The sequence below is a fragment of the Pygocentrus nattereri genome, chromosome 24, assembly GCF_015220715.1.
Source record: "Pygocentrus nattereri isolate fPygNat1 chromosome 24, fPygNat1.pri, whole genome shotgun sequence".
In the NCBI taxonomy this organism is placed as follows: Eukaryota; Metazoa; Chordata; class Actinopteri; order Characiformes; family Serrasalmidae; genus Pygocentrus; species Pygocentrus nattereri.
In genome coordinates this window covers 25280755-25306097 of record NC_051234.1, presented here as the reverse complement: position 1 = coordinate 25306097, position 25343 = coordinate 25280755, and the positions used below count along the sequence as shown (strand labels likewise).

The window sequence follows — 25343 nt, the reverse complement described above, 5'->3', positions numbered from 1 at the left end:
GCTCACTCTCGCTTTGCGAACATTTCTGCGTGTACTGAACGCGTTTTGAATACTAACTAAATATTATATTTAACTGTAAAATACAACAGCATTGGCCAACTTACCGTTAAACTCCCGTGGAAACTTCCAGAATGTGCAGCTCGTCCAACCCTGCTATCTGATTAGCATGTAACGTTAGCTTACTGTAGTCACGAAGGATTCCTTGCTAAAAACAGCTTATATTCGACTTTTTTTATTAAAAACAATCGTAGGTCAACCTAAACAAAATGTTACTGGCTCCAAATCAATAAAACTTTTAATACCTGTCCATAAAATTAGCTCCTCGGGAGGCTAATCAGTCATAAACCAAGCGCCTGTTAGCACACATGGAGCTGAGAGAGCTTCGGCCACTTTAACTGCCCTAAAATCCACAATGCACTTTTTGTATTTTCCTCTTAGCTCTTTCATAGCTTTTAAATGAATACATTTATGGATGTACGAATAAGCAAATAAAAAATACATACATAGCCAGCTGTTTAAATTAACAGTTTATTTAAATATAATTTGGAACACACAATCATCCCATTGTAGGTTACAAAATCAGTTCAGTACAAATTAAAATGTCTGTTGGCCTTTAATGCTGTATTTACACATCAAAAGTAGACTGTATTTTTGTTTTTTCAGGATTTCAGGACTTCCCACCCAATTTCCATCCCATACAGGAAAAAAATACTTTATATGACATACATTTAAAATACATAGTTTCATACCAAAATGTATGCCATACAGAAAGTTCACTAAATAATATTTGGCCATTTTCATACATGTTCAAATGTATTTGATGCACAGCCTTTACACAGGCTACATTTATTTTCTATATGGGACAGCAGGAGTGAAATGGAAGTCTTAAAGCAATATCTGTTTCTGTGATGATCAGAGTTGGGTCAAACACAGATAATTATATTTAGTGTGATTTATTGTATTTTCAAAGATACTGGCTTAAAATACTTTCACTGAAACTTGAAGGCTATAGGGCCTACTAACACAACATGAAACAGTGGAAACCCTTCTGTGACTCAACTCAAAACCTGATTACAGGTACATTTTTGTCACCTATACATTTGCCAATTCCCTCTCATCCACTGGACAGCTTAAGATCTCATGACCAATGTTGCTGTTGTATCTTATCTATACCCATAGGGCCACACCTTTGGCCACCTTTTAGGTTGGTGAAGAGAAGTACAGCAAAAGCCTTCCCAAAACCTAGAGGTACACAATACTGCTTCACGCTGCCACCCAAGTCTTGGCTGCACTTTGCAGCAATAAATGTAGCACAGCACATTTACAAGAACTGAGAGTTTTCCTGTTGGTTATCAATTCAAATGCACTGCGACTGCACATGCTAATTAAATGGTACAAATGAATGTGTTTTGAATTCATCAATATAATGTCTTTTGAGACATCATCAAATATGTGAAATTCATATTTGACCCAAGTCTGATAAGATAAAGTATGTTTTTTTCTCTCTGATATCAACTACATCATATAACCACTAAGGTCTGGAAAGTTCTAAATAATATACTAATTAATTGGGTACATTTTTTAATTTCATGCCATTTACACATTTACAAACACAGTGGGCTGCAGCTGTGTTTAGGTGGCCCCTGTGGGGGGATGCAAAAGCCTCAGAGGCCTCAGAGAGGAGTTTCAGGTGAGGGTCTGCTGGAAATGGGCTGTGCTGCCATTAAGATTGTGGGACTAGAGGAGGACTTGTAGATTTCTTGAGTCTGAACCTGAGGAGGAGATGGGATTGGGGTGTCTGGAGAAGCTGGAAAAAATGAGAACAAAAGATATAATCTTGACCACTACAGCAGTACTGTTGGGCAGTTGCTGAATTCTGTGTAGAAATGTGTTTAAAACACATTTTTCAAAACAAAAATGTTTTATTGAATTCTTTGAACATATGAAGATATAAATTATAGAAATTCTTATATAAATTAAGCTGCACATTTTGTTCTTTCATGGAATTAGATGGAACTAGTCCGAGTTTTCACAGCAACCTGAGATTATCCTTTAATGTACTGGATCCATACAATATTACTAGCACTTCATTTCCGTGCAGCTGGTGCCACTTCATCAGGTGAAAATGCACTTGCTATAACATTGAGTAATACTGTTCAATAATTATGCTAAAGCGGATGTCAAAAATGACTCTCTCACCTATTTGTTGTGAATGCACAGGGCCTGAAAGGGAGCTGATGACCACTGTCTGCCCTGTGATTGGATCCTGGGCCAACTGGGGATGACTGTGGTGATGCAAGTGAGGTTGTTCTGTAGTTAGACCTAGGAGGCAATCAACATAGATTGTGGTATTGATTAAAAATGACAAATCCCTTCCTTTGGGAACACTGCATACCCAAAGATGGATGTAACATATTCCACTATATTTAATATATACTTGTCTAGGTCTTAAGCATGTCAGCTCTAATGTGCCAGCACAGGAATATAGTGTTATGCTTTAGGAAAGGCCAGTCTATTCAGTGTATAATGACAGCAGTAATCTCTGCTGAAGGTGACAGGAATAGGTTGTTGTTTTTAAACAATTTAACTTCATAAAACATAACTTTCACTCCTCACTCATAAATACACACTTTTATTATAAACTTCATAGTAATTATTAAATAATTCACACTAAAGGTATACAAATGTATGTAAATTATTTATTTTAACATGTATGAAATAAAATGTACTTTAACATGTGTAAAATAATAAAGTGACACTTCAAGTACAATGATTTTAGAATGTTAAAATCAAATGTAATTGACTTTAACAATATTATAAATAAAAGTATGCACTCATATTTTGGCCAGTATCAAAAGGCACTGTTAATTAATTCTAGTTACTGAATTATAAGCCTTAATGTTCTAAGCCTTAAAGAATAGTTTGGTATGTTTGGTGTTCAAATTTTGCCTCTTTAGTTTAGCACTGGAGCTACAAGGCTAACCGGGCTAACAAACTCACAAAATCACAAAATGATTCCTCAAAGACAAATATGATAGCAATAGTAGATAATAAAGTCACATCCTCCACCAATTTTTGACTTTCTATACTCTTCTATACATACGCGCAAATATCAAACTCTTCTGCTAGTAGAAGACTGAAGCACAACCCATCCATCCATCCATCCATCCATCCATTTTCTAAGCCGCTTCTCCGTCAGGGTCGCGGGGTGAAGCACAATCCATGTTATGAAATTTTCTTCTGCACATTGCGTGTGATTACACATTTCCATCAGAAAAGTCTCTAAATCCCCAAATCTTACACAGTGCAGCTTTAAATTTGAAGGCAGTCAAATAGACAGCCTTCTCCAACCTTACCTCCCAGCAGCATCTCTTGCAGCAGGTTGTCGAGCTTGGCCAGGCCAAAGAGTTTGATGAACTGCAGTTGTTCAATCATCTGCCAGGTGATGCTCTGCAAGGTGGGCAGCAGCAGCAGCAACTCACCAAAGCGCCCACGAGAGTCATATTGGCGGTCATTAATGTAGTCCTCCAGACTCATCTGGACCTGGTACCGCATACTTTTTATCTTGGAGGGGTCTCTGAGGCTTTTGGCATCTGAAGGTCATACACAGAACCAGAGTAATTTAAATGAGTTAAGGCCTCCATTGACCACTCCACAGGGGCGTTTGGAGAATTGAAAGTGTGTGAGGAAATGGCCAGATTCTTTATTTACATAAGCACATACCAGGGTCAAAGAAAACAATGGCTTTCAGTGCTGCGTATTCGTTGTCATCGATTTGGATGTCTTGAAAGGGTGCGACCAATTCGTCGAGGACACGGTTAGCCACTCGGCTGATCTCTGCTTCGGGGCAGTTTCGGTGAATAACACAGCCATTACCTGCAAAGGAAAATGGGCATTTGGCCTTATTTGTGATTGTACCTTTTCTGTGCTCTCACATGTAAATGACATGCTCGTGATCAATAGTTACCGAGAAGCAAAATGTCTTTGTATGGCATTGACCTCTTGGCCACTCCGAGCAGAAGATGTTCCCCTGCGTGCGCTCTTAATAAACTGACCTGCAAGACCGGAACAACAGGAGAAACCGATTGAACATTTAGCTCATTTAAAAAGCATCAGCGGTCCACAATAAGCATACTCAATCAATACAATAACAATGGACATGGCAGAGAAGATCAGAAATTCTGCACAAACCAGGGCACCAAAGCGCAGGCTGAATGGAGGGCTAAATTGAGTCAGTCATGTGAATAGCAAATATTGAGCTCGAGCAAAAGGCCCTGCAATTTAAGCAGAGTGCCTCCCCAATTAGCGCAGGCAGTTTGGCTTTCGAATGGCCATTACCTGGTCGTCAAGAGGCAATTCGCTGAAGGCCGGGATGTATTTAGCCCACTCTACCAGAACAAGCAGCTGTTGCTTCATAGACTCACACACGTCCCCAATGGTGGCTGATTTCTTCTTTGAGATGTCAGCGGGGCCCGCCGGGCTGGCAACACTGATCTGCGCACAGATGGAGGTTGAGCGAGATGAAGTTGGCGCATCCTCCGAAACCGTTTATAATAATTACCCAAGCTGTTGCCTCTCCTAGAGTAAACCCTCATAAGTAGTCATGCAGATGATTGGAAACGTTAATGACGTTAACTGATGCTCATGCGGAGACTAATACTGTGCAAATTGCACATGGCACCTCTCATCATCATCATTAACTGTAACTGAGCATATCTGAAGATAGAGACCTTCTTTAGAATTATTTTAATGAGATTTCTGTATCTGTCTTTCCTTCTGTCTTTAATCAGCTCCATTGCCACAGAGGACAATTCAAGTCAATGAGGAATGTCACAGGGAACATTCAAGTTGTTCCCTGAAAATAAACAAATAATATCTTCACATTTTGAGTAGTTTGTTATTGCTAGATACAGTATACAAAGCTTTCTGCTAAAATGTAAGGTTGTTTTTACGCTTTTATTCAATTTTGTGCATTTTCAGGATGAAAAATGTAAAAAACAAACAAACAAAAAAAAAAAAACAGAGGAAAATCAGCAGGACCTGGCCCTGACAAGGTCAAGTGATTTTTGCAAAAGACTCACATGTCACTTAAACACTGAAAAGGCAAATACATTTTATTTATTTATTTGTTTTGGATGCTATTCATTTTTAACCATTTTGGTCACTTTAAGGTTACCATTAAGGTTAGGTTTAGGGTCTAGCTGAAATTTTGTATTTTCCTTTTTTGACACAATTTGAAAATGCCAGGTGCTGTTTATACTGTACCAAAAAATTCATGACAATAAATAGTCCAAAATGACTCCTAAATAATTTTTTTAAAATCCTTCGACATTATTTTGAATGGAAACTTAGGAAGTTCTTTTCCTTCTTCTGTGAAGTTTGTTTTTGGGAGATACAAGGTTTTGTTAAGCCATGTTTAGACAGACCTACTCAGAGAAGAGCTTTCCTCACTTCTAGTATTTTCCACATTTTACAATAATAGCAAATGCATTAAAAAAAAATCTGGAACATTTGGAAATTTCCCATTCCCTCCCTCACTGCCACACCCTTTTGCCTTATGCAACCTTACACACTTTCAGTATTCTGGGAATTCTGTCCAGCAACATCATGAAAATGCTTTTACATCAGAACTGAGGATAATATACACATGCTGAAAAATTTTTGCTGAATCCCACTATGTATATATAAAACCAGCACATTTATATATACATATACATACATACATAGAGCACATTGATCAACCAAACCAACTGTAGGATAAAATATACTGTTAATTCTGGACTGCTGTGAGGAACTTTGGAAATGGTTAAAGAGACATACTGAAATATGTAAAAACACTTACTGTATTAATTGTATACTTGTTGTATTCATTTTATCTGTATTTATAATAACATTAACATTAATGTTTTTATAAGGAGTTAAATATATACTGCCCAGATAAACGTTTTTTTAGACAAGAATTTTCTAGGTACCTTAAACTTTTGCGCAGTATTGCATTGACTTATGATTAATACATATAGCTACATGTGCGTACATATATACATTATATATATGCATTATATATATATATATATATATATATATATATATGCATGAATGTGCATGTGTGTGCACAATCAGTAGCTGACCTGTTGTGACAGTGACTCTGCCTGTGCCAGTACAGTGATAGGGGGAAGCTCATGTGAGTCTTGCATGCTTCTCCTGGAGCTGATGCGATCCCGTTCATTTTGCACAGCTGAAAAACGCACAAACAATCTGGCTGATTAGAGGGCTAATAACACCCCATAGTGATTACTGATTAGCTAAGACGATGGTGTTTCACTAACCTCCTGTCAAGCTTTTACAACTCCAAGAAAGAAGGCTCATAAAGTGTAGCCTTTCAGTAGTCTGTTTTCAGCTGATAATAAAATAGCATTACTCTTCAACATCTTATCTGGTGAACCTAATTAATAAAGGTTGACCCAGCGTCAAGGGCTTCATAATAGGTGCTTCTAAATGACTATTACTACAAAGTATCATGACAAAAAAGAAATTAATATAGAAAGATTAGGAAAGAGAAGTAAATATTTAGGAGGGAATATAACTCATATAATTCATAAGCTTACTGCCATCTTTACTTTTACTTTTGAAGCACAGAAAAAACTGCCGGAGCAAGAAAGAGAGGGAGGTAAAACTTTAACCGATCACTGCACTGAACAACATGTACGCATGGAAAGTGAGGTGGAGAGCACATGATCGCCCATCATAAAAGCCAAAGCCAAGGTTATACATCCAATAAACCGCACATTCCTTGTGTAATCAGTGTGAGCTTTTATGGCCGAACCCATTTCAGTGTTTAGCACTTTACTCATTTGAGTTTTTCCCTCTTCCGTGTTATTAAGGAATTGCATGTTCATTGATCTTGGTTCTTTCTTTATTTCCTTCTTTGCCTTTTTTTATTGCATTTTTCTCTGCATGTGACAGTTATTGGCAGAAGAAAGTGTGTGTACCTTCTTTCTTCATTCCAGCTCGGAAGCATTTGTGAAGCCTACAAAAGCGGCACTGATTCCTCTTGTCTTTGTCGACCACACACTGACGATTGAACCTGTTTGAATGGGTCAGAAAACAAAGATTTTAGACTTTTTTAATCCAAGCACCAGGCAGTTTGGTCTATATAAACGTAACCTATAGCAGATCATGCACTGCAAGTATTAGTACAATACAAGTGTGTGTGTGTTTTTTCCCTTTGTATTTAATTTTTTTTATTTGTTCCTGTGAATCACTTATTTGGTTTATGCACCAAAACAGTCATAACAAATTTTTACATGACGATTTTCCAACCTCTATTTATTCTTTGAAATTAAACAGGCTGTTTTGTTCCTGTGCCTTTAAGACTGGTATATAAATGACTTCTGTTCTGACTGCCAGCTTTGTATTGTGCCTCATTCAAAAAGCAATCTGGGCTTAAACACGTAAACTGCTGTACCCTGAATAGGCAGATGCATGTAAATTTGTGGGTTTTCTGTGACATCACAAAATCAAACAGGCTGTTTTTTGGATTTTATGAAACGGAGAGAGTGAATGGTATATTTTGAATATTTAACAGTGTTTTCATATTAAAACAAACTCTTCTATTCCCAAAAATAGATAAGATCTGTTTCTTCATTAAATGGATCAAATAACCTCGATCAAATAAAGTACTTTAGTAAATCAGCATATATATGGACTATATTCTAATATCAAGATTTTAGAGGCCTTGATCATTTAAAATGAACTAGAACTTCTTTCATGAGCCACTATGTGTGAACAGCTCCAGAAGGGGCGTGCCAGCTACCTGCATGAGTAGACATGGCTCTTCCTTATGCTCCTGCGGAAAAAGCCTTTGCAGCCATCACAGCTGGAGGCTCCATAGTGCTTGCCTGTGGCCTTGTCCCCGCAGATAGCGCAGTTGGAGCTCACCCCATTATCCCCCTGGATGATGCTGGGCTCCGTTGGCATACTTTCTGAAGATCAGACAACAAACAGCAACAGTGGCAAAGTAGACTAAATCACACACAAAGGGATTACCATTTGAACCATTCAGGTTTTTTTGCGAAGCCCTGCCGCAACTGCTGTAGTAAAAGGCATGAAAATCCAACTACTTTCTTAGTCAAAGCAGAACAAGGATACTGTACAGATATAGCTTTGTCCACTACAGTACAAACTAATGTAAATGTAACATCAAAGATAAAATAATGGCCTTAAGGTCCAACTGAGTACTTTAAATGTGTTTTATAGGGCACAATTCATTCATTTTCCAATGGGAAAGAGGCATATTTGTTTACTTTCATAAATATTTTTTAAAAACAAAAACAAAATGCCTGGAGATGTTGGAGTTAATTCAACTTAAAAAAAAACAAAATATTGTACATTTACTCAACTGCCCAAAAGTTTGGAATTATGTGTCATATTAACACAAGTTCAATAGTATCTTAAACAGTTTAGATTGAAATTTCTAAAGCAGACACCACAATGTAAACGTATGGTTTATTCACAGGTTAAAGTGTTATGAGAACTACAAGAAGCTATAACATGGTAAAGAATACATCAAATATGACTAATTGATGCACTCTAATTCCTCTATTCATACTAATTTCTCATCACAAAATTACTAGGGACAACTATCTGCTCAGTAAGATTTGGATATGAGTATTTTAGTTTTATTATAAGTTCATTCTCAGTACTACACCATTTTCTACATTATTATGGAATCATTTACAAATGCATTATTAAAAATGTATTCATTTTTGCAGCTTTCAACAAACTGCTTGAAATCTTTCATCATATTAGTATCATTTTATACATGTCTCTGCAACAGTATTAATAAATATTCTTTAAAACAGTGATTGCAAACATTTGAATGGTAGTGCATGTTTGCTAATTAAAGATAGTGAATACGTATCCTCAAGACTACTGTAAAAAGATCAACTAATCTAATCGGAGTCAACTCTAATGTTCAGTGAAAAGTCATTCAGTGTAAAAGAGTATGGCAGTATCAAAGGTTTCATTATCAAATAGCATTTGTTTTGTTTTTACATTATTTACAAATTACTTTAACAGCCAAAGATGTAAACACTAGGCATGAGTACAGAGCTGATATTAAAAGAAAATACTGGATAGGATATGAGAGGGGAATAAAGAATGAATGTGATCCAAACTTGTAACAAATCAATGAAATGGCATACAGTGTTTTAGGAATTTTGAGCATGATAGCCTACTTTTAGATTCTCATTTTATGTGAAGTGCTTCCAGTTTATTTTTAAGTTTAGTAGTTTTTCAAGAGGAAATCCACCACTTCTAATTTTCAGTCTTTAAACAAAGTCACTCAGAGTGGTTTGATCTGACGTGGTTCATTGTAGAGAAGCTTACCGACACATTTCTTTACAGCGGTGGTGATAGGAACCAGGGGCCACAGTGTCTACAGCACAAATATAACCTATTTATTTATGATCTAATACCACAAATGAGCCTAGCTGCATCTACACTCGTCAGTCATCTGGTTCCAATCACCACCACACAACAACTGAACAAGTATATACAGTATCTCTATATAACGAGCTTATATAGAATGGAGCACTTCACACCATACCACTCTGGATGACTTTGTTTACCACCTAACAATGGAATTATGAAGACATTTTGAGAAATGAGTGGGATTCCCTTTGAATTCACTCTAAATCTGAATAAGTAGTGGAATTCTTGAAAGAAAATATATCAGATTGTATCAGTATTGACCAATACTCAGTATTACAATATCAGTATGGGTGTTAGAAAAGAAAAGAGTGATTTTATGCTATGACTTGCCATTACTTGACTCAAATATGTACTTCATTTTCACATGAACCAAATACATTACATCAACATTACTTTGCTTTCCAGTTTACTTACTTTTAGCATTGTGTTGATATGATTCATTCATGTGGTAATAATGTACACATTTGAACCAGGTAATTTTTTTCATTGCATTTATGTTATGCAAGTGTCTTTGTTGGGGCCTTTGCTGAAATTATGTCTGAATATTTACATTCTGACCACATTACTTGTTAAAAATATGCATCTCTAGTCCATAGGTGGCTGGATGATCACTTAGGGAGTTGAAACATGGAACAAAAAAGCCCATGACTACCCTGTGAGGACACATAGAGGACCATTACCAGCCTACGATATTTATACAAAGACCGAAGTCAAGCACACAAGTTGAAACCGCAAGTCCACTCCGCTTCCAGCGGCTACGCAAAGTACTCTAAATGAGGAGCAGTTAGCAGAGCTAGCATGAAAAGCAAGGAGGTTAGCAGCCCCCACAAAGCAAAGGCGCAAATATGTCTATCACACCGCGGCCTGGCCCGCTCTGTCGTCCCTCAATCAGTGCCATTAATGAGGAGGAAGAGGATTTCAATAAAGAACTTCTGCATAAGTGAACAAAGGGGCCTCGCCCGAGAAGAACCGCTCGCGAAATAGAGAGCGGCACCCCTCTGTTCAAGCACAGAGAGGATAGGAATCAATCATTCCTTTGTGCATCCAAAATCATAACATTTCAACAAAAGAATTGCAGCAGGGGACTGGAGTCTTTTTATGCACAGAGGCTGATTGAAATCTCCCTCTAATGCAGGACAGACTTAATTAGGATTTAGCCTTCGTGTTTTATCTCCCAGACAGATATTCGATGGAGATTGACATCTCAGGATGAATTTTAATGGGGGCTGAAAGCAATCTCTTTTGATTCAGCATATTCCCAACCTGATCCTTCCTCATTTAAGAATAAAACATAATGCAAAAAATGAAGCGCACAGGTTATCGCAGAGAAGCAATTTTGCCCTGTCAGCTTGGGAGAGCTAATAATTAGACCGCAGCACATGTTTTATGCTCTCAATTTCAGGGAGAAAAGAAAACAAGTTACTATGGCTGCACTGTTTGAAATGAAACAAAAATTAGTTTCTAAAAATTGAGCTGGATTTGAGCATACTTTACTGAGCGTAACAACGTAAAGCTAACTGTAGAAGAGATGAAGGGGTCCAAGCACTCCAACTATAGAAGGAAAAACAGGTTTTCTTTTCTCAAACCAATACTGATATTGAAACCTTAAGTGCTGTCCAATACTGATCCAGCCAACTTTTATTTAATTAGACCATCAAAGGCCACTAACAATACAGGAAACAATGCAATGATAAAATATAGTACAGTTATAGCCAAAAGTAAGTAAACTGGAAGGTAAAGTGATGTTGCTGTGATATGTTTTTGTGAGTCACTTTTTTCTGTACACCATGAAAATATCATCATTACACAGTATGAGTGAGTGCTATTTCATGATAAATTTGTTACAGGATTGACTCAGATTCCTAATTGCTTTGAGATCTGATCCAGCATTTTTATTATATACTGATTCCCAGTATCAGACTGGTGCCCTGGTGCCCATAATTATAACAATCACCAATTCAACAACCTTAAATGTAGCCAACCAAACATTCTGTTCAATTACGCATTCACTGTGAATATACAACTCTTGTGTTGTAGCTTGTGTTGGAGTAATATAGTCTGCTTTTTGCTTGGAATAGTTTTCCCATTCAGGTTATTTTATGGCCTGTCACTATCTCAGAAAATGGATGTCCTGTACAGAACAGTAAAGATAAACTGATCTCTGCCATCACTGAATTTTAAGCCACCATCTGGTTAATGAAGAACGAGTGACTGAGATAAATAACATCATTAGCGCCACTAGTCTGTATCAGCACAGAAGCAGAACACAGTTAAAAGTAGGGGTGGGCAGTATGACATCATTGAACTGTGATTGTGATAAAGTACATTACATTATTCTTTTGCAATCCTAATGTTATAACCGACTACAAGTTTTATTAGGAAAGGAGCATAATTAGTCCTGTTTAATTAGCTTCAATGGAGCACAAAATTATGTAGATTAAATCAATAGCACTGTGGCACTTAGATGTGGCACCACTGGTGCTTTTTTGTCTGTAACTCTGTATTATGAAAATGTCTCCAGGTACCTCCATAATATATTTTTGCCACACTGCCCCTCCATAGTTGAAAGGATTATGTAATAATTCTTAATGTTTTTATATTTTTTATAATCCTACCAAATTTGAGGCAGCTCAACTTATTTGGAACTTCTTTACTTCTATAAAATTGCTGTTACGAACCCTCTGTTGAATTTTATAGTGTGCTGAGGGACATCCACTGTTTTTGGCTAATAATTAGCATTTTTGGTTGAGGGACAATCATTCAGTTTCTCAAAATATGCCTCACATCTAAAGCCTTGTACTACACTGACACTAGCAATAGCCATTTCAAGCATCAATTGAATCAGTATTTTATTTGAATCAGTACTATTTTAGACTTAAACAAAAGCCTTTATAACCATAATCCACCAATTTAAGCAGTAAAGACCTTCACAAACATCTTAAAAGAAGGCCTATGCTAACTCATTCCAGCAATCCAGCAGTTAGAAGAGTTAAATGCAAAACAGCCATATTGTCAGGTCACTCACCCCCACTATAAAGCATGTCAGCATTCTCAAAGCCTAGTGTGCTGTAGGTAGGGTCCAGGCCCTCACAGTAATTAGCCACATCCATGTCCAGCAGGGATTTGGAGAGAGGAGTTGGGGAAAACTTCATCCCTACCTACTAAATTTCTGCCAAAGCTGGAACAGGACGTCTATGTGCAAAACTGCTAGGGCTAACGTAAGGTGGTCCATCTCTCAAGAATGCTGATTTGTCCTCCTCCAAGACAAGGGAGGAGCCTTGACAAAGACTCCTCACCTCCTTACACAAAACTTTTTCCAACTTATCTGCACTCCTTATCCAAAACTTATCAGAAGGATGAAGAGATAACACTACTTTCCAGCGACAAGTGAGGTTATATTGGGCCTATTGAAAGCTCCTCCAACGTCACTCACATCTACAGAAAATCAACACCATTATATACTAAAAAGAGTGTACAGTGTTTTTAACTGTACTATTCCCATGGAAAAGGACTAAACATTCAACAATATGGGTGGACACGTCACCCCCCTGTAGTCATAACAAGAAGGTGAGATTCACCCTGCTTCCACAAACCCAACATTACAAATTCATGAAAAATTCTAAATTCAGTCCAGGTGTTATTAAAATTGGTCAGCTGATTATCTTAAAATGTAGACTGATGATGTTAAATTCCTGCTACCATAAGATCATCTTTTCATAAATAACTGTAACTCTGATCATATATACATCTGCTCTTCCACTACGATGACCACCCAACTAAATCAAATGAGATCACAGTTCTTCCACACTTAAATTTTAAAATATATTTAGTTGGTGATCAATGTTTGAGCTTTTAGCATCAAGCAGTGCTGGTCAATGGATATTTTTCACTATTGATACAATACTGTTCAGAATTTTGGAATTGTTGTTCAATCATATAAAACCACTTTGGTTGCAGATAAATGTATAAAATAGTTCTAGGTTTCCAACAATTAGTAATAAGCTAGAAGACTTTAAATATAACTGCAATGTATTTTAAATACAAGGCACTTCAGAAGAGTTCAAAGTACATAAAAACTAAACTGAAAAACAAAACTTTTCATAATTTTAGAAAATAAGCAGAAGAAAACAGTTAAAAAAAACAAGCCATGTCAGGTTGTTTTAACACACTCAGAAAGTGAAAGACCACCATTCATTTATTTAATTTCACTCAAAACAGCCGTTAAGTAAATGTTCATTTTTCAAAAGGAAAAACACAGAAGCATCTGAAACCAGAGTACTTAATATCATTAAAAGTTACAGAGAAACTAGGTCTCCTAACAACTGTGCAAGGCCTGGTAGCCCACCATAAAATGTCACCCTCATATAAACAGCACTTAAAGCTTTCAACTTTGAGAGCGAGGCAAAAATCAAGCTGCTTCAGATCTGAAAACATCCACAGGTGTTTCTGTCCATCCTTCCACTGTGAGAAGACCACTCAACACTGAGTCTGAAAGGATGTGTAGCTGCCACGAAGCCTTTACTGAGGAAATTAAGTGTACAAGAAAAGTAGAAAATTTGCAAATGAAACAAACAAGCTGCTTGTGTTCTCAGACCAATGGGCTGTCCACCCCAAAGTCCAGGCCTTAATGTCACCGAACGTGTTACTTGGATCAGAAAATCCAACCAACTTCTAAGACTGAACTTTGGGGGTGTGTAAAAATAAACTGAAAGCAACAGAAGCTGTAATAAGATTAAAGGTTGGACACAGTAAATAGTGAAAAATATAACATTATGTTTATTTGTTCTGTATAGTTTTCTGTTAAATACTGTATATATGTTTGTGTTCTGCCTGCACATATATGTACACACATATTGTCCTTATTGTTGTGAGTCATTTAAAACTCTTAAGACAAAGAGCCATAGAACAGTTTATAGCTGTTTTATTGTTTTATCCCTAAAGATGATTTACATTGAGAAGATCTGTAAACACCTCTGGTGCCGTTTCGATGACTCTCAGATGAAACAGCCCTCACAGCTGACACAAGCTGCAGTGGGACCGCAGTTCACGAACTAGTTAGCTGGGTTAAATGCCTTGTTCTGTCCATATTGCTAAAATAGTCGCTTCATGACTTGTGCTAACAGAGAAGTACATTGTGAGGTTGGATATTATTGTTAAAGCAATAACAGTAACAAATGATCACAATCTGCAGTGGAAACTATTGAAATAAGCTGAACAATAAGTAATAATAAGTAATAACAGGCTATGACATTTTTAAAAGCCTGACTTTACCAAAAAAGAGTTGTATGCTATTTACAAGAATGTCCGAATGACCAGACCAAACACTGTAAGGCCCTAAACCTTTGTCCAACAAAAAAGGATCAAAATACATCAGTTGTCAAATCAAACAAGCTTTGGATTCTGAGTGGGAGGAAGTTATATTTTAACTGAAATCCAACAATGAGCTGAACGCTTCACTTTAAAAGAGGAAGTATTCTGGGCCTTCACATGACAGCATGGAGGTCACACCCTCTATTTTCACTTTATTACTTTATAACAAATACTGTAAATAGAAGCAAGGAGGGGTCATAGTGCATTTTGCATTAACTGAAAGTGTACAAAAAATGATAGTTTATTGTATTTTTTAATAATATAATTTAACATGATAAAACTATGCAGTTTAACACTAATACTACTATTACTACTAACACTACTAACATTATTAATACTGCTGATAATAATATCTCGATGGTGAATGCAGTGGTCCCCAAAAGCATTCGGACACTTTAACTATTGGTAAACTTGATGAAGTTCTTTAGGTTACTACATAAATTGTTGATAAAATGAAAAACACCTTTAGCGCAACATCAAACAGATCCATAAGGCTCTAAAAGTATAATGAATTTAAAATCAATGCCTCTTGGTTTGACCATTTCTACATAATTCAATCTCAGACATGTAAATACAATCATTTGGAACAGTTTAAAGTAAAAAGCTCCGTTCTAGAGAAGCCTCCTGTTTCAGGTTTATTTACAGTGGTGGTGATAAGAACCAGAGGTTTTGGCATCTACAGTGCAAATAAAAAACAGGCATTTTATTTACTACCTGAAAAAAAGTTTCCTTTTGGGATCCGTCATGAATGATGAACATTTTAGAACAAATGCTAATCTCAAAAGTTTCATAAAAAAATGTTTCATATATGAGCATATTCATAACGATTCACTGTTAGGGGCATTAAATGTTTTGGATGTCTGGTTCCCATCACCACTACTGTGAACAATTCTATTCAGGTATTTTACATCAAACCACTTTGAATTACTTTCTTTACATCTCAACAATTCAGTTATGCAGCACTACTGACAAACCAAAAAGGAATTCACCCTTTTTACATTTTTAATATGGTACAAATGTACAAATACTTTTAAAGGCCACTGTACATCTCAAATGTGCAGCAATAGTCTTTAGACTTCTGAACTGAACCAAGGGGCACTGAACAAAAACACATTTCCTGATGGAATTGCTATTTAAAATGATGCCTGGAAATGTCAATTATCATCTGTTATGCACAAGTTGTTTCACTTAAAATGCAGGTTCTTTAAAGGTGAAGGAACATAGACTATGTCTAAACTTCATAAAATTTTCTGAGCTTTTCTGCTCACATGAGAAAGCTTTCAGAGACAAAATATCTGAATGCACTTACTGTGTTGTGGGACTGTGTGCTGTCTTACTGTGTTGTGGGACTGTGTGCTGTCTTACTATGTTGTGGGACTGTGTGCTGTCTCACTGTGTTGTGGGACTGTGTGCTGTCTCACTGTGTTGTGGGACTGTGTGCTGTCTTACTGTGTTGTGGGACTGTGTGCTGTCTTACTGTGTTGTGGGACTGTGTGCTGTCTTACTGTGTTGTGGGACTGTGTGCTGTCTTACTGTGTTTTGGGACTGTGTGCTGTCTTACTGTGTTGTGGGACTGTGTGCTGTCTTACTGTGTTGTGGGATTGTGTGCTGTCTCACTGTGTTGTGGGACTGTGTGCTGTCTCACTGTGTTGTGGGACTGTGTGCTGTCTCACTGTGTTGTGGGACTGTGTGCTGTCTCACTGTGTTTTGGGACTGTGTGCTGTCTTACTGTGTTGTGGGACTGTGTGCTGTCTTACTGTGTTGTGGGACTGTGTGCTGTCTTACTGTGTTGTGGGACTGTGTGCTGTCTTACTGTGTTGTGGGACTGTGTGCTGTCTTACTGTGTTGTGGGATTGTGTGCTGTCTTACTGTGTTGTGGGATTGTGTGCTGTCTTACTGTGTTGTGGGATTGTGTGCTGTCTTACTGTGTTGTGGGACTGTGTGCTGTCTTACTGTGTTGTGGGACTGTGTGCTGTCTTACTGTGTTGTGGGATTGTGTGCTGTCTTACTGTGTTGTGGGACTGTGTGCTGTCTTACTGTGTTGTGGGATTGTGTGCTGTCTTACTGTGTTGTGGGATTGTGTGCTGTCTTACTGTGTTGTGGGATTGTGTGCTGTCTTACTGTGTTGTGGGACTGTGTGCTGTCTTACTGTGTTGTGGGATTGTGTGCTGTCTTACTGTGTTGTGGGATTGTGTGCTGTCTTAGTGTACACAAATATAGCCGTTTTATTTACTACGCCGAACCACCAGTGAACCTGTACGAGTCTTCTGAGTTTTATAAGTAACATTGATGATGGTAAAATACTAATAAATCTAAAAAAGGGGACTATTTTGCCTTAAAACACCCTGCATGTACCCCTTCACCGTAAATGGATTGAAAGAAATGGACTAAAATACACCACTGTAAACAATTTGGTTTCTCTTAAACAGATCATTTCATCAAGTAGAAATTTTGGAAAAATGTGTGGAGTCCCCCTTTAAGGGTAAACTACATGTTAGTAGTCCCCTTCTCTCTCTCTCTCATATTTTATATACATACATATACATATATATATATATACATACATATAAATATATATACATATATATATATATATATATATATATATATATATATATGTGTGTGTGTGTGTGTGTGTGTGTGTGTGTGTGTGTGTGAAAATCACCTATAATGCAATCAGCTGTGTCGAATTAATTCTATACTTCTCACATTTTTTCCTTATAGATAATATGACATAATAATAATAATAATTTTACACAGTAATATTTTTCAAAACATGATATAAACTAACCAACTAGTCTTATTTTATTTAGCTACCAGCTACAAACGCCTCTTGACCTTCATCTTCACCACTACTACAGAGGGTCGACAAAAGCACTAGAGAAGAATACAGTTCTACAAGTTCTTGGTATTATTTTTGCTAACGTAGCCTAAAGGCTAAAGCTCGTATGTGAAGTTATAAAGCTGTGCAGGTAACATAAATGAAAGCAGCCACTGCTCACGTCATGAAGTTCAATGTACAAAGGCTACACAGACCGGTCAACACAGTCCACAGGAACAGAGGCTAACCAGCTCTGAGCAATGGAGAAGACAGCGGCGCGGCCACGACGCGGAGGTTAGCTGCTTATTCCAATTTCCAGCTCCACCTTAAACAGAACAGCAGTTAAAGTACTGGCGCTTGTTCGTTTAAGGTGGAACGGAGCATTCGACTAAGAAGCTGTTACAGACTAAAAACAAAAGGATATCCACAATCCTCATGGTCTCTAGCTACAGCTGCTGTGGAGAGCCAGGTCTTACCTTTTTCCCGTCCAAGAGCGATTTCTGCATTGATCCAACACGAATCTATCGTATCAGTGACATTAAAACTCTCACTTGTATAAATGATTTTGCTTTGTGCTGCTCATTCGCCAGACAGAACCAGGGCGCACTCGGCCGAGTGAAATTCAGTGCCACACTTGATGGTGTCAGGGTAGCCTCATTAGATCGATTTACTAAACAAACTGAAAGTTGGGTGGGGATGTTAAACAGTAACTAGGCCCAATAAAAAGCTAAAGAAATGAATCGTTGCTGTGTTCGTGGAATAGGCCACACATAATAGAGCCAAATGAATCCTAAAAACACATCCACTTGTTCTTGTACAGCGAAATTGTCCCTATTTGTTTGTGGCTATAATGGTGTAATGGTGATTAAAAGGGAATTCCACCAATTTTCCAAATGTTCTGCATAATTTAGTCGTTGGAGTGTAAGCAACTGAGATTGATCATATGTGAAATGTATGTTTATTATAAGATTTCATTAGAGTGGTGGTGATAGGAACCTGTCTACAACACAAATATATTTTATTTACCACCCCAAACCACCAGTGAACCTACACATGTCTTTTAAGTTTTTATATGTTGTTGATGGTAATGTAGTAAGTAAAATAGTGAAAAGTCTGAAAAAACAATTTTTTTCAGGCGGACTATATTGCATTAGAATACTCTTATTGCATCCTTCCTTCATGAACGGATTAAAATAAATTGATTCAAATACATTTTACACTAAAATCTGTCATAAACCTGTCTTTCAGAGGGATTTAACTCCTTAGACATCCTATCACCACCACTGTGAACAGTTCTGACTCAGACAAAGTTTCTCTAATGTTGACATGTTGATCATTTAATTATGCAGAAAATTTGAAAAATTGAGTTCCTTTTTAACTGATATATATCCATCATACACATATATACACACAAACACACACACACATAAGGACTTAGTTTAGACTTTGTCTAAAACCTCATGGCGTGGCACCCTAATAGGCAAGGAAAAGATGTTCAGTGTCAAAGACTTTTATTTCATATGTGTTAAAAAAAAACCCTCATATTTCACCCTTCAGTTTCTTGCTATTTCCCTTTCTATACAGCAGATGGCGCCAAATCCCTTTTAAGATCAAACATACCGTTTATGTCACATTTGAAACACCTTCCTCTTTCAGTTTTCTTTTATTAATTAAATACAACAAAAGTTAAATGTATTATAGGTACACTGATATTTAAAAACATACTATTCACTCCCCACTCAAAGGAAACTAAACTGGAAAATATTCTGTTTTGAAATGTTTTTGTGAAATATTTGGTCATTCAGTCAACACTGCCAGACACACACTGCCGTGCAGGTACATTTTTCATTCATCAAAGTACAAACAATGTAAATGTTCCCTCAAAGGTACAACACTGGTTTTAAGGTCCAGTTGTGTATCTTAAATATGTTTCTCCCACAGGAAAAGTGTATTTTTACCTTTTCACAATCTAATGTTTTAAAGCAGAACAATAAAATAAGAGGCAGAGGACAAGACAATACAATTACATGGATTATAGTACAATTATGTTCCCAAACTAAAGGTACTGAAGACTAACCTTTGAGGGTACCACCCCAGTGACAGTTTAGTACCTTTTTTTCTGTGTATACAGTAGTTTAGCACCACTCCTCATTGAAGATATAAGATGTATTTCAGCCTGTTCTGCTTTCTGAGCAAAGTGCAATAGAGGGCAGCCAATCATAACAGAGGTAATTTACATATTTCCGTGTTAAAGATGGAAACAAATCAACAGCCTATTTAGAGGCTTTGATTCTTTCATTTTAAATGATAAAGAGAGGTTATGTGAAAGAAAAAGTGGTCATGTAAAAAAGGCCTATGGCTGTTTTTTGTCAGAAATGCACACAAATGTCATAAGAGGAGCTCGGGTGAAAAAATAAAATACAAGAAAAAAGAAAGATATGAGCCCTTAATTAAAGGTCATCAAGCCTTTTTTAATGCCACGTTTGAAATCTCCTCCATGTCTTAACTTAAAGGACCATTTAATCACAATATGCACTCATTGCTAGCAAGAAATGAATACCAGTCCACTGACAGCTCATCCACATTGTTGTTGCATTACTTGGCCACATCAGCAGTTTTAGGTGTGAGATTTTTTTGGCTTGTCCTTCTGAATGGTGTTCGAGAAAAACTTCCCCTAACGTCAAATGCTTGTCTTGTCTCCGGAGAAGATCTATAAGGAAAGACCAATATGAACAGAGCAGATCTCTAAAGCTTTGGTTGTTCAAGCAGTTTGTTCATCATCTCCCCTCAGTAAACCATGACTGCCATGACTAATGCATTCTGTTCTCCGCAGTAGTTGGGCAATAAGCTCAAAAGGGTGTTTCCTGAGGTCAACATTTACACATGTAACATATTCCTTTCCCTGCGAAAGTGAGCAACATGTCAATGCAGGTAAGAGTGGTGATGGCTAGAAATACTTCATTATCCTCCTGCATACTCTCAGGATTGTGCAGATAGTACAACCGGAACAGCTGGTACGGCACCAGGCAGGTGAAGATGATGAGGATGAGGCTGACGCTCTTCATCTGGGCCCAGAACTCCTGCTGGTCCCGGCAAGCTGCCCCATGCTTCTTGATTATTGAATACAAAATGACTCCAAGTGCACAGCTCAGCATGCATGACACAAGGATGATGACAACCGACAAAAAAATGTTCAAGGCTAATGCTGATGCTGATTCTTTTATGGCCCCTCCAAAATTGAAACATTTGCTCACATTTCTTCCACCAACGTTTGTGCCATCTTTGCCATAGTGAATTAAGATGATCGGGCCAACGATGATTAGAACAGACCATATACCAACGCTAGCTGCCAAGGCATGAAGCCTCCGGTAGAACTCCATTCGATCTATTTTCTTGAAGTGCTGCAGGAAACGAATGGTGAGGATGACCGTGTAGATGACAAAGACCAGATACATGTGCAGGTGGATCATGGCGCTGACCATTTTACAGAAGGGTTGGGACAACGTCCAATTGTTGGTCACAGAGTAGTGGATGCGGAAAGGGATGGTGAGCATGAATATGAAATGGGCCAAAAGCAAGTTTAGAAAGGCGATGGTGGTCCATGAGCGCAGGTTGGTTTTTAGCATGTTCACCATGACAGTAATGCCCACGCTGCCCACCATGAGCACCACTGTGTAGATAGTGATCAGGGCGATTCTGTGGGGCGAGTCAGAGAGGGAAGAGTTGTTTGTGCTTTCTGTTGAGGTGTAACTGCTTGTGGTGCTGAGGCTCATGGTTTCTGTGGGAAGGAAACGAGCACTGTGAGATCAGTATGAAACAGCCAAAGGTAGCTTTCCTGCTTCTATATAGTTGTAACCATAAGTGACAGAGATAATAAAAATGACTTAGCCTGATCGGTTATTTTTATAATCTACCAATTATTTCAGAGATAAAACTGGTGATTTAGTATTTTGAAAAAGGCAAAGTAATTAAAATGGCTTTTTAAAGTTATTTAGGCCCGGTTTCAAATTTCAGATCTCATGTCGACAGGACCAACACTTCACTTCGGTTGTTCAACGGAGGGGCTCACAGAAAAAAAAACACAACAACAAACCATGCAAGCATTCTTAAAAAGATAGTTCTTTAAGTTCTTTATACAGAACCTTTTGGAAAAAGGTTCTTCTATTGTTACACTCTTAAAAGAATTGGTGCCTTAAGGGTTCTTATAAAGAAAATGATTCTCTATAGATCCAAGAACACTCAAAGAACCCAACGCATGATTAAATGGTTGTTTGCATCATGAAGGGGTTCTTAATATTGATGTAGAACATGGTGTAGATGGTTCTGCATAGAACCTTTTTGAAAAAGGTTCTATATAGCACCATAAGGGTTCTTTTATTGTTACACTCTTAAGAGATGGCGCCTTAAGTGTTCTCTAGCAAAGAAAATGGTTCTATATAGAACCATGAACACTTAAAGAACCGTGATTAAATGTTTCTTTGCATCATGAAGGTGTTCAGATTGATGGAAAATGTGTTCTATATAGAGCTTTCTTGAAAAGGGTTCTATTGAGCACCAAAAAGGGTTTGTCTGTTGTTACATTCTTAAAATAGATGGTGCTTCAAGGGTTCATTAGTAAAGAAAATGGTTCTTCTGTAGAACCATGAACACTCAAAGAACTGTTGAATTGACGAATCATGCAAAAGGCGATGAAATGATGATGAAAGGGTTCTTCAGATTGATGATAAATGTGTATGAACATGCTGTAGATTGTTCTATATAGCACCAAAAGGGTTCTTCTATTGTTACAAGTTTGACAACCATATATATTTTTTCAAAATCATTCTATATAGAACCATCTACAGCGCATTCTCCATCAATCTAAAGAACCCTTTCATAACCCCTTCTTTGAGTGTTCGTGGTATAGAACCACAAATATAGAAGGTATGGTTCATGGTATTAGTTCTACATAGAACCATATAGTTCTATATAGAACCATTTCCTTTACCAAAAGAACCCTTGAAGCACCATCTTTTTTAAGAGTGTATGATTTCAAGCTGGTGGAAGAACCCTTTTTGGTGCTATAGAGAACCCTTTTCAAAAAAGGCTCTATGTAGAAGCCTAAATAACACATTCGCCATCAAGCTGAAGAACGCTTTCACAGTGCAATGAACCCTTTAATCATGCATAGGGTTCATTGAGTGTTCATGGTTCTCTATAGAACCATTTTCTTTACTAAAGAACCCTTGAAGAATCATCTTTATGAAGAGCGTAGCCTTTCGAAGACTGCAAAATACTTTACTTGAGATAAAATAAGCTTTACAAATACCTAAAACAGACACACAGTTAGATGAAAAAGCTGCTGGCCATTTCTGGCTGTCAGCTGCAAAGTCATCAGCGTTTAAATCTTTTTAAACGCTTCCTAATTTATAAGGCAAATTCCAAGGATTTCACAAAATTCTTCTTCACGTCTTCCTAATTCTATCATTAAGAGGTAAACAAAGTCTTTCATAGTGGTTTGATGTGAAATGCTTCGTTCTAGAGACACGTACAAATTTGGAATTATAATTATAATTAAGTGGTGGTGATAAAAACCAGACGTCTGAAAGCCTGTAAAGTTGTCTGTAGACGTCTGTAAAGTGCATTTTTTAAAATGTATTCATGGATGTCTCAACGTACAGAGGATGTTAGGCAAAATAGAAAACATTCGTTTGCAAATCTATCATTAGTTCATCATCAACATTACATGTAAGAACTGAGGAGACTTGTGTAAGTTAACTGGTCATTTGTGAAAGGTGTTGTAGATTTCTGGTTCCTATCACAACCACTGTAAAGAAAAGTCGCAGAGTTTCTCTATAATGACTCGTTTTACATGAAACCACTCTAAATGATTTTAATTATAACTAAGTCATTGAATTGCACACAGATTTTGAGAACTGGCTAAAATTGCCCTTTAAGCATCAGTCGGGCTCTGTTTACTGTACTAGTGGAAGGATTTCATGCATAAAACCTTTAATGGTATGATGTAAATGGCCAAAACGAGCTCACTGTTAATTCATTGATGAAGTATGGTAATCTATACATATATTTTAGTTTTAATAAGGAATCGTGACAGCCCTTATCAAGCACTTTACTCTACATTTACACTACTGTACAAAAGTCAGCAGCCACCCTTCATTTATTTCAATTCTAGTCACAATTACTATTAAATACAAGTTATTAATTTTTCAGGAAATATTTTTAAGGTCATTAATTAATGTGTTTTAATAATTTTATAATACACTTGACTCGTAACGACTGTGCAAGACCTGGTAGACCATCGGTCTCCATCAGAACAGAACTTAAAATTTAAAATACACAAGTGTTTCTGTCCATCCTTCCACTGTAAGACGACAACTCACCACTATGAGTTTAAAAGGATGTATAACTAAATTATTAAAAAATATACACAAAAAATGAAAAAAAAAAAAAAAAAGTCAAACAAAAGCTGTTCTCAGAACAGTGGACTGACCACCCCAGAGGCCAGACGTCAACGTCACTGAACACGGTTAGCACGAGTAGCAGACAATGCAACCAACTTCGAAGACTTAACTTTAAAGGGGTGAAAATCCCTGCAGACTTATTTAACAAATTAGGAGTCTCACTAGAGGAATGAAAGCTGGAACAAAGAGAAAGAGTTGACGCTAAATACCAAATAATATATTATATTTAGCTTATGAGACTTTTTGGGACACTGGTAATATATGGACTGGAATTTAACTGAATGAAGGGTGTTTTTTTTTTACTTTAGCACACTCTTAGTAGACTTGTATGGTCTACTTAAGACTGATTTATATATCGTAACACACACACACACACACAGCATTAACTGAATGACAACAATTCAAGACTTCTTAGTTACGTGAGAAGATTTCATAAGCAAGCACGCGTATTGTGGTTACTATGTTCACTTAAAACAACAACAACAACAACAACAACAAAAAAGCACACCATTAACTACAACAGCAAGCTGCTAGTTTTAAAATAAACACAGTAGCAAAATTCATTACACTAATTACACTCATTACTAATTTTAAATGAGTAAAATTGTTAACCCCTTAAATGGCCAGGGCTCCCATGGCAGGTCTTAAATTTAGTAGTTATGTAGTAACTGAATAATAAGCCTTAGTATGTAAACAGCCTGGGATTTTAAGCAGTTTATTACAATAACTACAACTTCAAAAATGAAAGTGCACATACCGTCTGAGTGAAGCAGAAGCTAGAGTGTATAGAGAGCACTAGAGGAAGTACAACTTTACAATGGCCTCAGTGCTCTGGTGACTTGGTTATGAGCAGCACTAGAGTGATGCAGGGAGGATCTTGCAGCACTAGCTGCTTCGTCATTCGCGCTGTAGGCTGCAACACTTAACTGGCGAAGTGCTTCCTTTGATAGGACGCCTGTCATGTACTTCTCACTTTTGGTGTTTTTGTTTTCTTACTTAACCTTACTGTTTTCATCTCTCTCCTTTTTTGTTGAGTTTACTTACATGACTCAGGTTGTATTTAGTTACATGAGCAAATATACCTCATCATAACATGTCCTAATGTGCGCGTAATGTTATGGAATGAAATGTCAATAAATCTGATTCCGTTTTGGGGAATGGTCTTCTGGATCTTCTTGTATCCAGCAAGAAGACGAAAT

The 25343-nt window shown here is 37.2% G+C and overlaps 2 protein-coding genes across 3 annotated transcripts; both read right to left on the bottom strand.

Moving 5' to 3' along the window:
* Nucleotides 1-514: 514 nt before the first annotated feature.
* hnf4g (hepatocyte nuclear factor 4, gamma) lies at nucleotides 515-18339 on the bottom strand. Of its 2 annotated transcripts, none has more exons than XM_017716603.2 (10): nucleotides 18160-18339; nucleotides 7814-7982; nucleotides 6990-7084; nucleotides 6129-6235; nucleotides 4339-4494; nucleotides 3968-4055; nucleotides 3724-3876; nucleotides 3357-3593; nucleotides 2200-2322; nucleotides 515-1807 (listed from the first exon to the last, which is right to left on the bottom strand). In XM_017716603.2, the coding sequence occupies exons 2-10, from the start codon at nucleotides 7975-7977 to the stop codon at nucleotides 1674-1676; spliced, it is 1257 nt and encodes a 418-aa protein (XP_017572092.1). In that variant the 5' UTR covers nucleotides 7978-7982; nucleotides 18160-18339; the 3' UTR covers nucleotides 515-1673. The 2 variants fall into 2 exon arrangements, with proteins under 2 accessions (XP_017572092.1, XP_037389661.1); XM_037533764.1 differs by lacking the exon at nucleotides 18160-18339 and adding an exon at nucleotides 12518-12735.
* Nucleotides 18340-19177: 838 nt separating this feature from the next.
* Nucleotides 19178-24981, bottom strand: LOC108438661 (probable G-protein coupled receptor 141). Its single transcript, XM_017716630.2, has 2 exons — nucleotides 24902-24981; nucleotides 19178-21461 (listed from the first exon to the last, which is right to left on the bottom strand). Exon 2 carries the CDS (start codon nucleotides 21454-21456, stop codon nucleotides 20554-20556), a length of 903 nt encoding a protein of 300 aa, XP_017572119.1. The 5' UTR covers nucleotides 21457-21461; nucleotides 24902-24981; the 3' UTR covers nucleotides 19178-20553.
* Nucleotides 24982-25343: the final 362 nt, after the last annotated feature.